At 36.7% G+C, this 14,748-nt stretch overlaps 1 protein-coding gene across 17 annotated transcripts in view; it reads right to left on the bottom strand.

Annotated features, from left to right (window-relative positions):
- Nucleotides 1–509: 509 nt before the first annotated feature.
- The window catches only part of nrxn3a (neurexin 3a), a 184,065-nt gene continuing 169,826 nt past the window's right edge, over nucleotides 510–14,748 (bottom strand). For 4 of the 17 annotated variants that reach the window (XR_003987134.1, XR_003987136.1, XR_003987135.1 and 1 more), the window contains exons 24-25: nucleotides 7,829–9,635; nucleotides 3,320–3,579 (exon numbers count right to left, since the gene is read on the bottom strand). Coding sequence is in view for 9 of the 17 variants with exons in the window: in XM_030443865.1 (XP_030299725.1) it covers nucleotides 2,639–3,579 (941 nt within the window). In the remaining 8 variants the exon portion in view is untranslated. Of the gene's footprint in view, nucleotides 3,580–7,124; nucleotides 9,636–14,748 lie in introns of those variants that run through there. The other 13 variants (XR_003987138.1, XR_003987140.1, XR_003987139.1 and 10 more) reach the window with 5 other exon arrangements.

The following is a 14,748-nucleotide window of genomic DNA, read 5'->3' as shown; positions in this document are numbered from 1 at the left end:
GGAGCTTCTGATTGATTAACCTAGGTAAATTACTGTATAAAAACTAGGATAAGTTTAGCAACTAAACTAACTCTTAGCCCTTTAGCTAAGTAATGTAATCTACAGTTTTTGATATGGTGACTAGGCGACTAGCTAAGTTTGGATTTGATCACAGCAGAGATGCTTCATTTATAATTATTTGCGGATGATCAAGGTTGCTGTTAAAAGTTTTTCTACAGGTTTCTTATAGCCATAATGTATATCTTTGTTGTTTTATAGCTAAAGAATATGTGATATTCCCTTTACATTAGTTATTATTAGCCCTGTCAAACATTGTAAAGCAGCCTCTGATCAAAATAACAGGAAGCAAGAGATGAAAAATACAGATTTTGTAACAATCTAAAGGGACATTCACTTGCAACTGAGCATTTTAATACGACTCAATCGTGTTGAGCCCTGTAAATTATGATGCCTGTAGTCATCTTTGGTATTTGGAGACCAATAGCAAATAAACTCATGCAACATTAATCTGTCCTCTGAAGTGTGTTCTTTTATTATATCGAGGCATTTCTTTATCAGAGGTCATACAACATTCAAATGTTGGGTTTTAATCTGCTTGGCTATGCATTTCCCATAGACTTCAATACACCTGGCACCAAAATCTGGCACCATGAAAGTTGGTCATAATGACATCATGTCTTTCCTTCCTTAAAATTTTCCCTTGGTTTCTAGAGTCTAGATGGTTGTATGCTGAGAATGGGGAATATATTTACCATGAGTAATTGCATAATTGTGTATACCCAAGGACTACAATATAAATCAGAGAAAAAAAGGAAATTTTATTTATCAAAGTGATGAAAAAAGTTATGAAAAGTAACAGTTATAACACAAAAATGTGAATTCCAGGCAAGAAAAAAGACTGCACCTCCACATTATTAAATGATAATGGCAGATAATGGAAACATAAATGGACTGCAAAAATATTTTCATGATGTTAACTAATGATAAGGAGGTGAAAAGACAATGATTTGAGGTGACCAGTTCCACTTTAAACAAACGGCCCACCCACCTGTAATTGTTGCTCTTTAAAACTATGAACCCCCATCCATTATAGCCTCTTTGTCTCTCTGTCTTTGTCATAACTCTGACTTTATTCTCTTTCAAAAAGAAATAACACTGGTGTAACCCAGAACAAAAAGATCATGATACAGAATGAAGGGCACCTTGTATTTGTTGGACAACTGCAAGTAGTTAAATATTCATGCAACTTTAGAAACATCTCTGGTTAGATCTCTAGGCTAACAATACATTTTTATTCTTTATGAAATATCAATATGATTCTCCACATTCTGATTAAAGTTTTTCTCCATGTAAATTAACAGTTAATAGATTTTGTCATGAAATACGCTGATAAACCATATGTTCAGTCTGTACAATAGAGGTACTAAAAATTACAACTGTCATGGTATATGTACAATTTCCTACCTACAAAGTACAACAGCTAGCATGTAATAAAATATGTAAACAAATTTCTTGTTTTTTGACACAGTTGACTGTGACAGCAGATAGAATTCACACTTTCAACATTTGATTTATTTCTGTATACACATTTGTTAACAGTTATGTAGTACTGCATTTGTTTCCTGACACCTCCATAAAAAAAGAGAACAATAGGCAATGAACCAACATACAGTTTTGCAAAAAGATAAAACCACCACTGGCTGTGCATCAGTAATAGACCTTTTCTTTAACAGATTGTTTTTTTCCATAGTTAATATTTTAGGGATTCAAAAAGAGGAGAGGGGCTAAGTTCTGAATGAATAATTATTTGGTATCAAAGAGAACATGGTCCAAGTTGAACACTGTATACTGGACTTTTACTGTACTGTACTTTACTGTAGAATCAGGATGGCATGCATTTTACAATCAGTTGCTTTTTACCAATATAAACAGCCACTTCTTTCCACAGTGAGTCACTCTGTCTTTCAGACAATGAGGATAATTGTGGTGAACCAGATGCCGGAGCGAACAGATTCTTTGAGATCTGCCCTTGGCAGTTCGCTCTGTTGGTATCTTGTTACACACAGAAATTGTTTTCTTTTCTTGTTGTTCTTTTGTTTCTTGTGCTCAAAGCAAAAATAAGTTAGACACCACACTTGTATTATGTATAAACCATAAAAATCTGTCATATTCTGATATAACAAGAGTCCTTTTTTAGTTTTACAATGATGGTGTGCCTGACCCCCTCTTGTTAAGCACTACATGTTGCTTACATGCTGAAAATGTATAAGATTATGAGCCATTTGTAATTAACAATTTTACAAAAAGTTTTTTGTTCAATGTCAAGGATCACATAGCTCTAAAAGTCACTTAGGAGAATGATGTAGCTGTGAAATAAATCTATACTGATAACGTCTCTGACCAGATAGAAGAGTTAGGTCTCTAAAGTTGCTATTTAGCCTTGTCATTATGCTTACAATAGTAAGTGTGCTTTATATTACAGTACATATCATCAGTTCAACTACTCAGCACAGTATAGGATTATTCAAGTTCCACGTTTTACCATCATTTGTCATAGCTCCTCACTAGGAAACTGAAAAGTAAATGTTCTCTTAGTGCTTTCTTTCTTCACTTTCTCGTGTTCACGAAAGTCTCACAGTCACACATAATACTCCTTATCCTTATTTTTCTGTTTCTTGTTGCTGCCTTTCATGCTCTGCTGTTTGTCCTTCATGACAGCGCCATTGCTTTGCACAGCTGAATTGGTTATGTAGTTCCTGCTCTCGTCCACCTGGTAGGAACCTTCATCCCTGTTCCTGTACTTATACATGGCATACAGAAGGATGAGGATGCACAGGGCAGCGGCCGCCACTATTCCGATGACCATCCCGGTGGTGCTGCTAGATTCACGGACCACTTCCGAGGGCCCTGGAACTCGCCTGACGCCCGGCTCTGTGGGGAGTGCTGTGGGTATATTACGGAACATTGGGGAGGTTATTAATGGGCCCCTCAGCTTGGTGCTGTCTACCTCAAAGGATGTGGGCAATGGAAGCAACACTACGTCGGGCTGGGGTTTTAGCTCGCGGTTATTCATTTTGCCAGCCGGCTGTTTGGCCGGAGCATTGTGGAGGGTTGCGGTGGAGGCAAAGGTGGCGGTGGTGCGGCTCTGGTCGGCGGTTAGTGGTATGGCGGTAGTGGTAGCCCTACCGCGTCTGGAGATTGAAGGTTTGTTAGGTCTAAAAGTCTTGGGCGCATGAGCTTTGTAGCCACCTTCAAAGCCTGACGTGGACAAGGTCTTATCTGTTACCAAGGAGAAGGCCGTGTAAAAATCTTCATCATCAGTAGGGGGCAGGTTAGACTTGAACGCTTCCCCAGAGCCATACCCCGATATCACCAAGCCATCATCATCACAATCATCGCTGCCTCGGTCCGACAAGCAAGGTACCCCCGCCTCAGTGGCCTTGGACAGGGACTCTTTGGTGGTCTCAATAATGGTGAGGAGTGGGTGGTGGGTTGAGGGAGAGGGAATGAAGGGTGCACGAGGAGCTACAGAGGGGTGCGCTAATGGATCCTCAAGTACTGGGATGACTAACTCAGCTCCTGGGGTTGGAGACAGACAGGTAGTCATGTTAGAGTACAGCATGTTTTTTTTTTTGTTTTTTTTTATGAAATATACTTAATTAGATACATCTGGACAGAAAAAACAGAACATGCAACAACTAAACTGAAATCCACAAAAACAAACTTTGACATCAGACTGCTAAATCCAGATAAAAGCAAAATAGTTATATTTCTGATAAAACAATTGTGATAGAAAGTTCAAAAGGCTTAAGAGGTGTGCAATGATGAGCCATCAAAATAAGCAACATGTGCTTTAAATTTAGTGAGGTCACTGCGGTTGGATTTATGTAGCGCTTTCACAATATTACATATGGAGTACAATTCTTCAAATGTAAACCAATAAACTTTATATGCGCTAGATACAGATGAATGAAAACCTATAAGTAGTTTTCCTTCTCTTCATTGGACTAATTTGAAACATATGCATTAACATTAATTTAGTTCACTATCAAAATAGAATAGCTAACTGACAGCAGTGTCACTGCTCAGTGGCTCTCCCAGAATCTTAAACCTCTTGCTTCTATATGCTAATACAGAAAGTGTAGTTATAGTTTTACAACAGTTTCTCAGTTTCAGAGCTGTTCTGGAGGTAGAAGTGATCTCAATCTTAAAGTCAAATCTCAGTCATAAAATGTTAGTATACAAACCACACTTTGGTTCTGTAGCCACCTTAAATAATGAAGATAGAACTGGAACTGGGATTACCCTCCATCAACCAATTGGAAGTAAGTCATTGATTTCTTGATACTCAAGAAACATTTTGGTGAAGGGGGACTGCTAGGAAATAGGATGCACATTCACATGCATGTAGGACATGTACATGCACATGTAGGGTCAACAGTCCTTTATGCTATGTGCAAAGCCTTTCTAGAAACTAAACATCAGAAATATGTATATCATGACCAATGCTACAAAATTGTGCACATAAGCTAATTTGTACATTCTGTGTGGACAAGTCAGGATCAAATCTCTGCAAAGCTTATGAATGAGGCCCAATGGCTTTTAAACCCTCAACCAAGGCATTCCAGACAGTGAAAGGTCAGACTATAGCCTTTTGCACATATGAACTATGGACACTGTCATGAGAATCAGGACATGATGCCAACATCACCGTGTTTTGTTTGCTGCACACTGACGATGGTGAATAAAGCCACCAACTTGTTAATATTCTTGACAGTTTTTTGCGGTGGTCAGTGTTACATGTATTTTGAGGTTTCCGACATCCTTTTTTTGCCATTATGCTTTTGTTTTTCCTAGTGTGTCACATTAATCCTCACAAATGTGCCAAATAGAGTCTTAATAACACTTAAGTTAGACACATTTCTCTTTTGCACATGCACAACATCAGGCAGCTCTCTACTTATCTCTCTGCCTTCTGAACTTGGATGTGTGTTAGAGCATCGCTCTTGACAAGAGGCAAACATTTGTGTTTCCACCTGCGTGTTATGTTTCCATCACAGCAAATTAGAGCTGGAGCTAATAAACAGCCGTGCCTACTGCAGAGTTATTTAAACCAGGAATGACCAGTCACATTAAAGACAAAGGCCAGATGTTGGTGGGTGTTATGGTTTTTTTGCCCAGTGTGAAAGGGGTATGAGATTGGATTGCAGAGAGGCCTTGTCACATAACTTGGAACACTGATCATGTTACTTTCATTACCGTCATCTGGCATCTGATGGCATTAGGAACCTCCTTTCGATCGTTTTTTACTGTGATTCATTGGACCATTCCTTGATGAGATGGCCTATTTACATTTTATCTGAAAGCTGACAATGGTTCTTTCTTATAGCAGCTCTGTAACCAAGAAAGGCTGTGTAACTATAACTTCCATTTTAAGCTTATACAATGTCAATGGCAGAGCAAGGCCACATGAATGTTCACCCTTGTGAAATACTTGCCTGAATGAAAGATGTGTAACATGTGCGTTCATCCAATGTGTGTTTGTAGTTAGCCTCTTGCTCACCAGAAGAACAGAAGACAGAGTCCCCAAACAAATCAGCTTAAATATGTACATGCTCTTACTTACACTAATTTAGAACATTTTCATTTTTCTTAAACACAAGTAGGTATAAAAATTAAATCAGAGCAATTTTATTCTCACTGCACACAAAGTCTGAACTCATATCTTGTCTTTTTGATGAAAATGGTCTAAAGGACAGCTGCCTCTGTGTGCTGTCGGTTTACAATATTACTACATCTTAGCCTTGCTTGACATTTGTTTATGGACACACCATGAACATACATGACATTTTATTCCATTTATCGGTCTTGATAAGTGCTACTATGGGGTGACACATTTCACATGTGTTTGAACTATTCCAAGTTTCATATTTCAGTTTGAAGTGGTGCCATGGTAATTAGTTATTACTAAAGGTGTTGTTTCTGTTCCTAACAGCCAACAATTGGCAAACACCTTACACACATTGCTTTAACATATGTAGTCATGTCCTGAATAATAATAATTTCTGATTTATCGCTGTGCAGTACATGAGCATGTGTGGCTGTGTGTGGTCAGGGTGCAGCACATCTTTACTCCCAATGCAACCAATACAGCTTGGTCAATGACCCTACGCTTCTGAGTTTAACACTGTAGTCACCCTTTTTTGCGTCACTTCTTGAGGTACATGTTGATGTTAACATACAAAAATGGCGTCATTTATGTTACATGACGTGAGTTACATCACTTGTGTAACTTAAGTTATTAGAATGAAGGTAGTTATTTTAACCCAATGAATGATATTTTCCTGAACCTAACCAAGTTATTTTGGTGCCTGATGGTTTGAAAGGTATGTCATAACATGTGAAGTGTTTGTCAGTAAGCTTTATTTTGAAAGTCAAATATGACGTTGTATATTATGTATTAGTGGTAACTTGACCATGGAGCTCCAAGCAAAACGGCACTAGAGGGGTTGGTAGAACTTCACAGACTGAAGCCTAAGGACAATGACCAAGCTGCCGTGTTTAACGGGATGAGAGTGAGAACAGATTGCACATTGGCACCACTAGCTGCCGGCTGCTGTAGAGCAGTTGAAATGAGTGTTGACCGAGCTGGACTCTCCAACACAGGAATTCAATAACAACAAAATATGCAAAACAATTGACCACATGTCTAACACTGTAATTATGTTGTTGTGTATTAAGATCTTTAGTACTAACAGATTCTGTATGAAATGTGGAATGACAACGTTTAAAATGCAATTTTCTTATCCGTCTGTGACATCCGAATTATTCCCTTCAATGTGGAACACCAAAAAAGAGCAGACTTTCTGGTGACAAGCTTTGACAGATGCTAACAACTCATTTTTGATTAGAAGTTTTCCCTATCATGGAAATGTAATCTCAAACAGGTATCATCGGAGTGAACATTCAAAGTGCCATTGACATGAAAAGTATCCGCTGTCATCAAGCATGTGCATACGGACTCTTTGAAGCACATTCTAAATTCAATATCAGCTAAAGCAAACTTTTATATTACTCACAAATTATCACAAACACCAACATATACATTCACAAGCACACAACTCTGTAGATCAAACAAAGGGCATTTTATTCTATAATTTCAAACAATAAGACATTCACTCAGTTATTTATGTTCACAGCTTTATCAGAGATGCAGTTTGCAAGCTTTTAGATAAGTGTTGCCACAAATAGATGTTTGCAGGATCACCTCAGGTGAAGTGGTACATGTAGCATGTTTTTGCTAAATGCTGAATAGTTAGCTTACTTATATTTAGTTTATAAAATACTAACATAAGCCAGTGAGGTTTCACTGGAAAAAATATGTGTAATGACTAGCTACCCACCATTAGCAAATAGCTCAATTAGCAGTGGAGCTAAGCTGATAGGAATAGGCCTGAACTGTGACCTTGGATCACAGTAGGAATAACTGTGGGCAGTGGGGTTCAGATCAACCTGGCTCAGTGGCTGAACACCAGAATGGGACTGAACACATCCTCTGAGACAGGACATGCTTTCCACATAGAAAACTGTTGACATGTGTTAAGTTCCCCAACAAAACACAACCAACACCTACCTGTCATTGAATTACTGGTTCTTCCTATAACTTCAACCATTCAGTGATGTTTAATTGGTAAAAATGCTACATGTAACACCTGTTTTTAGTGTGAGTTACACAAGAGTAAACTTTTTTTTTTTTTGGGACAAACTGCATCTTTAAAAAGAAACAAATCAAATAGAGAGAGATACATTCTGGATATTGTCAACTTACATCAACAAATTGCCCGCATGATTTAGGCATGAAAAAGGAATTTACAAAGGAAAAGTTGTGTAAGAATGTTGGATAGCCGCTTGGTACCGTTAAAGATCATTTTTATCCATTGTAGATTGTGTTCTATTTTATAACACGACGGTACAGGGAGGCAACAACACATACATCCACACCACATAACATAAAAAATAAACACCATAATTCTGTTTTTTATGTTTTGTTTTTTCCTGTTAAATAATTTGTTTTTACAAAAAATGTGTATCTACATTTTTTTCCATTGCAATAGACTTCAATAGTATCTAAAATCTATTCATGTTACAGTTTTTTGCTTAAATTGTCATTTGTTCTTTAGTGTAGAATGGATGGATGACTTTATATTTTAATATTTCTAAAGAAAAGGGAGAAGGTGAAGAAGGGGTGGGACCTATGAACATACTACATAGGAAATGAGGGTGATGAGGGTGACAGTGTAAGTCAGTTGCCATGTCCATGTAAAGGCAGTACGAAGCGGTCGGGCGGCATTAGAGCTTTTGGCTGTAAGGAAGGGATGGGGATATACAAACAATGAGCAATATACATGCCCATCTACAGAAAAGAACAGAAGAACTCTAACACTGACAAGTCTGACAAACCCTAAACTGCAACTTCTTAGCCATGCAATTCATTTGTTTTTTGTCTTACAGTCAAAATATTATTCAGCAAAGATTAATTTGTTTTGTCAAAATAGATTTAAAAAAATCTGAAAAATGGAATATATGCGAGAAGTGGATCTGGAACTGCTTCACCTACTAATTTGTGGGCCTGGTTACACATTTATAAAATGCCTGAAGTTAAGTCTATTGTGTAATTGTTGTTTTGAACATTTTTTGTAATTAAAAATTTGTTAGGAAGGCAAACTATAGGAAATCAATTGCACAAGTTAGTCACTGAGGCAGTTCCAAATCCAAAAAAGTCAAATTATATAAAAAGAATATTTCACACTGTGATCTAAATATTATTTGATTGACAAAAAAACAAACCAAACATACTTAATAAGCCAAAAACCATAATCAGAACCAAAATGCCAGTGATCAATTGGATAAATACAAAAAATATGACCAGTCAAAACTATCAAATGAAAAATGTTAAGATGAAAGAACAAAGCCATTTAAAATTTTGCACACATTGCAACCAGATGCACACAATAGAAAACAGACACTGCTGAGAGAGGCACTCGACTGAAAGACGGGCTCCTCTCTCATGTGTTTCTCGATGACAAATCTGTAATGTTAGTCTTTAAACATGAAGCGGCCGTGCAGTCTGGGTCAGAGAGAGACGGTACTGGCTGAGAAGGGGTTACTTTTATTATGTTTTGGTTTTGTTTTAGTCGTACTGCAGGATGTTGATGCATGCTTAAAGTAAGTTGCATTTAGGGAAAGTAGAAAAGAAACAACACAGCAAACTGGGGGCAGGTAAGACTGACCAATGTTAGAAAAATAGGAGACAGACACTGTGTCCCAATCCCTTACTATGAACGAATAGTTAATTCATTTAATGTAACAGTCCTCACTGGCAAGAAGCAACGTCAGTGCAGATGTCAGTCGAACTGCAACATAAATTATAAAGCTACAGCCAATTCACCTCTATTCCTGTTAGTCATTGTATCGTGACACATCATCACCACAGTCAACATTAAATAAATCCATCTAATACATGTTTGTCTCTTCTCCAGTGTGATGCACTGCATAGCCCCACCCTCCAAAAATAAATGAACAAATATAACCAAACAAGTGTACTAGTATGCAATTGGGACACAGCTCAAGTTTAACTAATAGCAGTGGGGAAGAAGAAAGAAAAAAAAACACAAAACATATATTAATAATTTGTTGTCATGTACTGTATATGAAATGCAATTTATTAAGGATTCCAGTAAGATATAGACTCAAAAGACAGGTTCAAAGCTGGTAACCATAACACTGTGCAGTGGTGGGAGGTATGTCTATCTGACCATGCCACTTAATTTTACAGGTCTGGAAATGTTATCGTAAGTTGGTGGTAATTACAAAGAGCGATTTCTGCTTAATAGTATGATTTTAACCATTTACAGTCTCACTAATTCAGCACTCAACAATCAGGCATTTTCTCTCTGTCACACAGTTATCTTACAGAGGTACATACATGACTGTTGTTTTAGTTTTTTTCCCCGTCTTTAATGCTTATGTAATGCCTCAAAATATAGAGTGTGCAATATTAATTTGTTTAATATTCAGACATTGATAGTAGGTCTCAATAGGCAAGTAAAGAATTCATGTTAGTTGGTAATTAGTGACTAGTTACTAGTTGTGTTTGTCAGTAATTAGTAATTTATGGTGGCTTTAAAAAAAAAAACAATCTTGCAAAGTTAAACTGATCTGAAAATTGGTGTAAATGGTTTAAAACATTTACTTCAATTTACTGATCAGCAGAACCTGTAAAATTAAGTGTTACCAAAATTAGAAACTGGTGGACTTATACAGTTGAAGATTCGTGAAAGCAAACATGTTATACGTAATGACTTGATTGTTGTGTCAGGAAGAAACCCGAATCCCAAATTGTTGCTATACAATATATATATTTTTTCCCCCTAAACAGGGTAAAAGTGGCACTTGCTTTACAATCATTCAGACTGAGGGGTAAGTTGTGATCACATTGCTCTCAATGTAGACACAAGACACAACATTGATAGCAAATCCACTATACAGATGTATATCAGCCTGCTATCATAGGGGAGGGTCAGCAGTCAGACTCTTTAAACTCAAATGAACAAACTTATTCACATAAATACAATTACCATACCACTTATAGGATATAAAGATATAATATTTTAACATTTATTGACGGAAGAATGTTATGGAAACCAGCTTTAACCCCATAGTGTCTTTTGACAGTGATTCAATATTTTGCCTAATGGAACCTACATGGTTTTTCCATGTCGGTAAAATATATTCGGAGAGGAATTCCATAAGATGGCAGATATCTGACTAGCCTTTGTATAAGTGTAAATGGACGGAGACCAGTGGTTGCCTAAAGGGCAGGAACATGTTTTGAAACACATATGGTTTGCTTTATAAAATGCTCAACAAAACTGTAGCTGGGATTCTTGATTCACTGCAGTTTCCATATGTGGTCTGTGAAAGCTGATTTAATAAAAACCCTTCGACTCTTCAAAAGTTTCCCTCAACATCGTCTCCTTTTTTACCAAAACGAACCTACATTTGAAATAAAATGACTTACACACTCGCTTGAAGATGATTATTTGTATCTTCTAACTTTTACCTATTACTTTTATTACTATTATCACAGTTTATAAGTAGTGTCCACTTTGTGACAATGTGCCTTCTTAATTATTGTGTTCATTTTTCATTCTCAGTCATTTTAAATGTATTATTAATCATCATATATCATCATATATGATGCTGACACCATGGAATAGCACCTGGCAGAGAAGTATAATAACTGACAAGTCCACAAATTATTTCCAGTTTTAAAGCAAAAGTCAGTGGTGAGTTGTTTTAACTGATAATTAAGGTGAAGGGGTTTGTTTGTTTTAAAGTAAACACGTTTTTATATTTTAAGCAATATTCTATTATTGTTTAAATTTGTGTAAAGTATTTTGTTTTCTCTTCTTGCAACAGATTGCCAGCAGAGAAACACATGTGGTTTTGACACATCTCTATAAAAGCCCAATCTCCACCAAAATACCAACAGCTGCTGTGTGCTGCCTCACTTGAGTGAATCGCACACCTGTTTGCACCTCTCTTCCCAGCTGTGCAATTATTTCCCATGTTTTCCTCTTTTTTAGCATCAGCTCCAGTCTGTATGCTTGTTTCAAGTTATGTTTGCTGATTTATGTTCTCTATACTGGCCAACTATCCAGCTGTTCAATGTGAGCTCACACATATTGACAAGATTTATTGGTGCCTGTAAAAGAGTCAGGATCCTGTCCTACACTGCACCACAGGCATGCACATCACAAACTCATCTCATGATTGCAGTTATTCTCTGAAAATTCTCTCTTTGCGTGGATGTTAATTAGGCATTGTGATTGATTACGACACTTTATACCTTATTTGTTTAATAAGAGCAGAATAAAGATCCAGTGTATGAGACCAAGGGGAAACAAAGGACAACATTACAAACATTGCCAGATGATGACTAATCGTGTGATGTGTTGATGTCTGGTATTTATCTGCTCCCAAAATCTGCTTTTTAATGTCTTATTAACAACACGCACAGAGAGGTGGTCAGTTATTACAATGTTTTTGTTCTGGCTGATAACTCATTAACTATTCGGAGTAGAATAGAGCTTTCTACAATGGGTTCCTTCAATGATGATGAGTCAGCTGATATCAGCCACGCCCCTTTGTGACTGGAAAACATTCTGCCATTTTAGATTTTTTACATATTTTTGGCTTCTATTGACTCATATTTCATCTTGGTACATACTATATTCAGATGAGCCTGAATAAAACGTGTGCATTTTCTATATCACATGCTGCTTGTCATTGTTTATCAGCATTTTTAGGGTGTGGTTAGGGTGTGTTTTGTAACACTGCCCCAGGGGTGCTACAGTGATGATATAACATGTCTGCAATTCTGCAACTTTGTCTCTGAGAAAGTAAAACATCATGTTGAAGCATGGTACCAACAGTGCTATCTTTTAGCCTTTATTAAAAACCACCGTAGCTGTTAGGCACATGATACATGGTATCACCAGCACTACTGTCAAATGTGATGCCTTTCACCTCTAGGTGGTGCTACAGTGCAAATCAAATTTTACTAATCAGTAGCAGATGCAGCAATTACAGGCACTTTCTCTACAAAATGCAAATATTGAAGTTTGTAATCGTAATCTGTATATCGGATTTCAAAAATGTTTGTTCTTGTTTTTAGAAAAAAACCTGAAAATTAATTTTGGATATGCTTTGAGGATTTATCCTGTTTAGTGTGGCCATCATTTTATCAAGCTTAAAGTTTAGTGCATTTGGATCAAAAACCTGGCGAACATGACCCTCCTTCATTTGGCACAGTATTTTGAAACAGCATTGTGAATCACATAAGATATAGTTGTATGATTTACATGTGTATAATGTATGTACGTATTTGTTTGAGTGATACTGACATTACATATCATTAATCGCTTTTGTTCCAGTATCATATTATATAAGTTATAATATCTATGGTCTCCAAGAAAAAAATAGAACCTGTTAACTTGTTCATCAAATATCTAGAAGTTTACTGTGTGAACTATTTAAGGACCTTTCTGAACTGCCATCTTATGAAATTGATTGAAAGGAAAGGAGAAGACGACAGATTTACAACAGAGAACAGAATCACTTGATAACTTCTATCGGCAAACCACACAGACAACAGCCACACTGACAAAATAAAGACAGTGTGGGGTAAGATAGACGAGATTCAATGTTGCTGCGACCGCAAAAAATTTCAACTTAAACACGAATGCAGACAAAGCAACCAAGTTAGCCTAAAGGCTCAATGGAGTCAAGGATCAATAAAAAAAGCATGCAAATCAATGATCAAAGGTCACTTAAAAGAAAAAAATAAGTGGAAAATATTAATGTTTCTGGCAAAAGAAATCGTTTTTTGCCATCTATGCCAAAGTATGTTCAAATGCACAGTAGAATTAGAGAAGAAGTGGAAGGTTGGAGAGTGAAAGACCGAATGAGGAGGGTACAATTTTTAAATAAACCTGCCTTCAACTACTTTTGGAACTTTCCCTGATCAGGACAAAAAAGTTGATGGCAAGAATAGATTTTTTTTGCCTTCTTTATTTGCTTTAAAAACAGAAAAAGGGATGTCTTCATTAAAAGCTGCATGGTACAAAGCCTTATGGTAGCCCAGAATATATGTGGAAACAATTATCACCCACCAAAACATCATGCCACACATGATGAGGCCAAAATACAAGAATGAGTTTTTGGATAAGTGGTGAATAGACGGGAATGATGGTCTAAACAAAAGATTTTAAAAGAAAAGAAAACAGGAAATAGCATTGACTTCCAAAATGATACAACAAAGGAAATCTCAAATCAAAGCATGCTGCTGTCAACGTCAAAACGTGATGTTAGGGTTAGAATGTCGTGAATTTCTGTGTAAACACATGACTGGATGACTGGGGCCCTGTCTTTGTCTTTCTTCACAAATCCCCATGAATCTCAGGCTATACAGCACAGCTTTAAACCCATTTACACCACAGCCTTACACATACATTTTGAAAAAATTTGGGAATGACCTTCAAAGGTACAACCGACTGGTGTCCAGCAGAACAGTACTACAATCCTCACCAATTATGTTTCTGAATGTTACGATGTGATGCTAATGTTTAACATAAAGCAACAATACTTCTTTTATTGTGAAACATCACCAAATTTAACTCCATCAAACTCTGCTGAATCAGCTTCTTATTTGCAGAATGGATCAACATCATTTCAAATGGAAATATTGTTGAGCTAAAAGTCTTGCTGTATGGTGAAATGTTCCTGATTAATAGTCCAAGTATAATAAGCAAGTTTGCTTCGCTGTTTTAATAATAATTTGCATGACATGCTTTATTGTTTTATGTCATCTGTGACCAACTGAGGAGAAGTGTGTTTATACTTGTCTTTATGCCATGTTGACCCAAAAGCACCCATATAAATTACGGCGTGGCAATATGGCCTTGATATGATATCAGGATATTTTTTAGACTGGAATACACAATTACTATTAGTGATAAAGTAATGTAAACAGCAGTTTGTATACATTTTGACTTATTACTTTTAACAGTTTAAATCTTCTTTTCCTCTTATTGAAACCTTGTTCTGAACTAATAAAACAAATACATGTGTACATTATTTCTTGCAAGACAGCTGGGAGCACTTCTGCTAGATTGTCCTCCTATA

This window comes from Sparus aurata, chromosome 16 (genome assembly GCF_900880675.1).
Source record: "Sparus aurata chromosome 16, fSpaAur1.1, whole genome shotgun sequence".
NCBI lineage: Eukaryota > Metazoa > Chordata > Actinopteri > Spariformes > Sparidae > Sparus > Sparus aurata.
The sequence above is the reverse complement of the archived record's forward strand: the minus strand, read 5'-3'. Positions and strand labels throughout refer to the sequence as shown.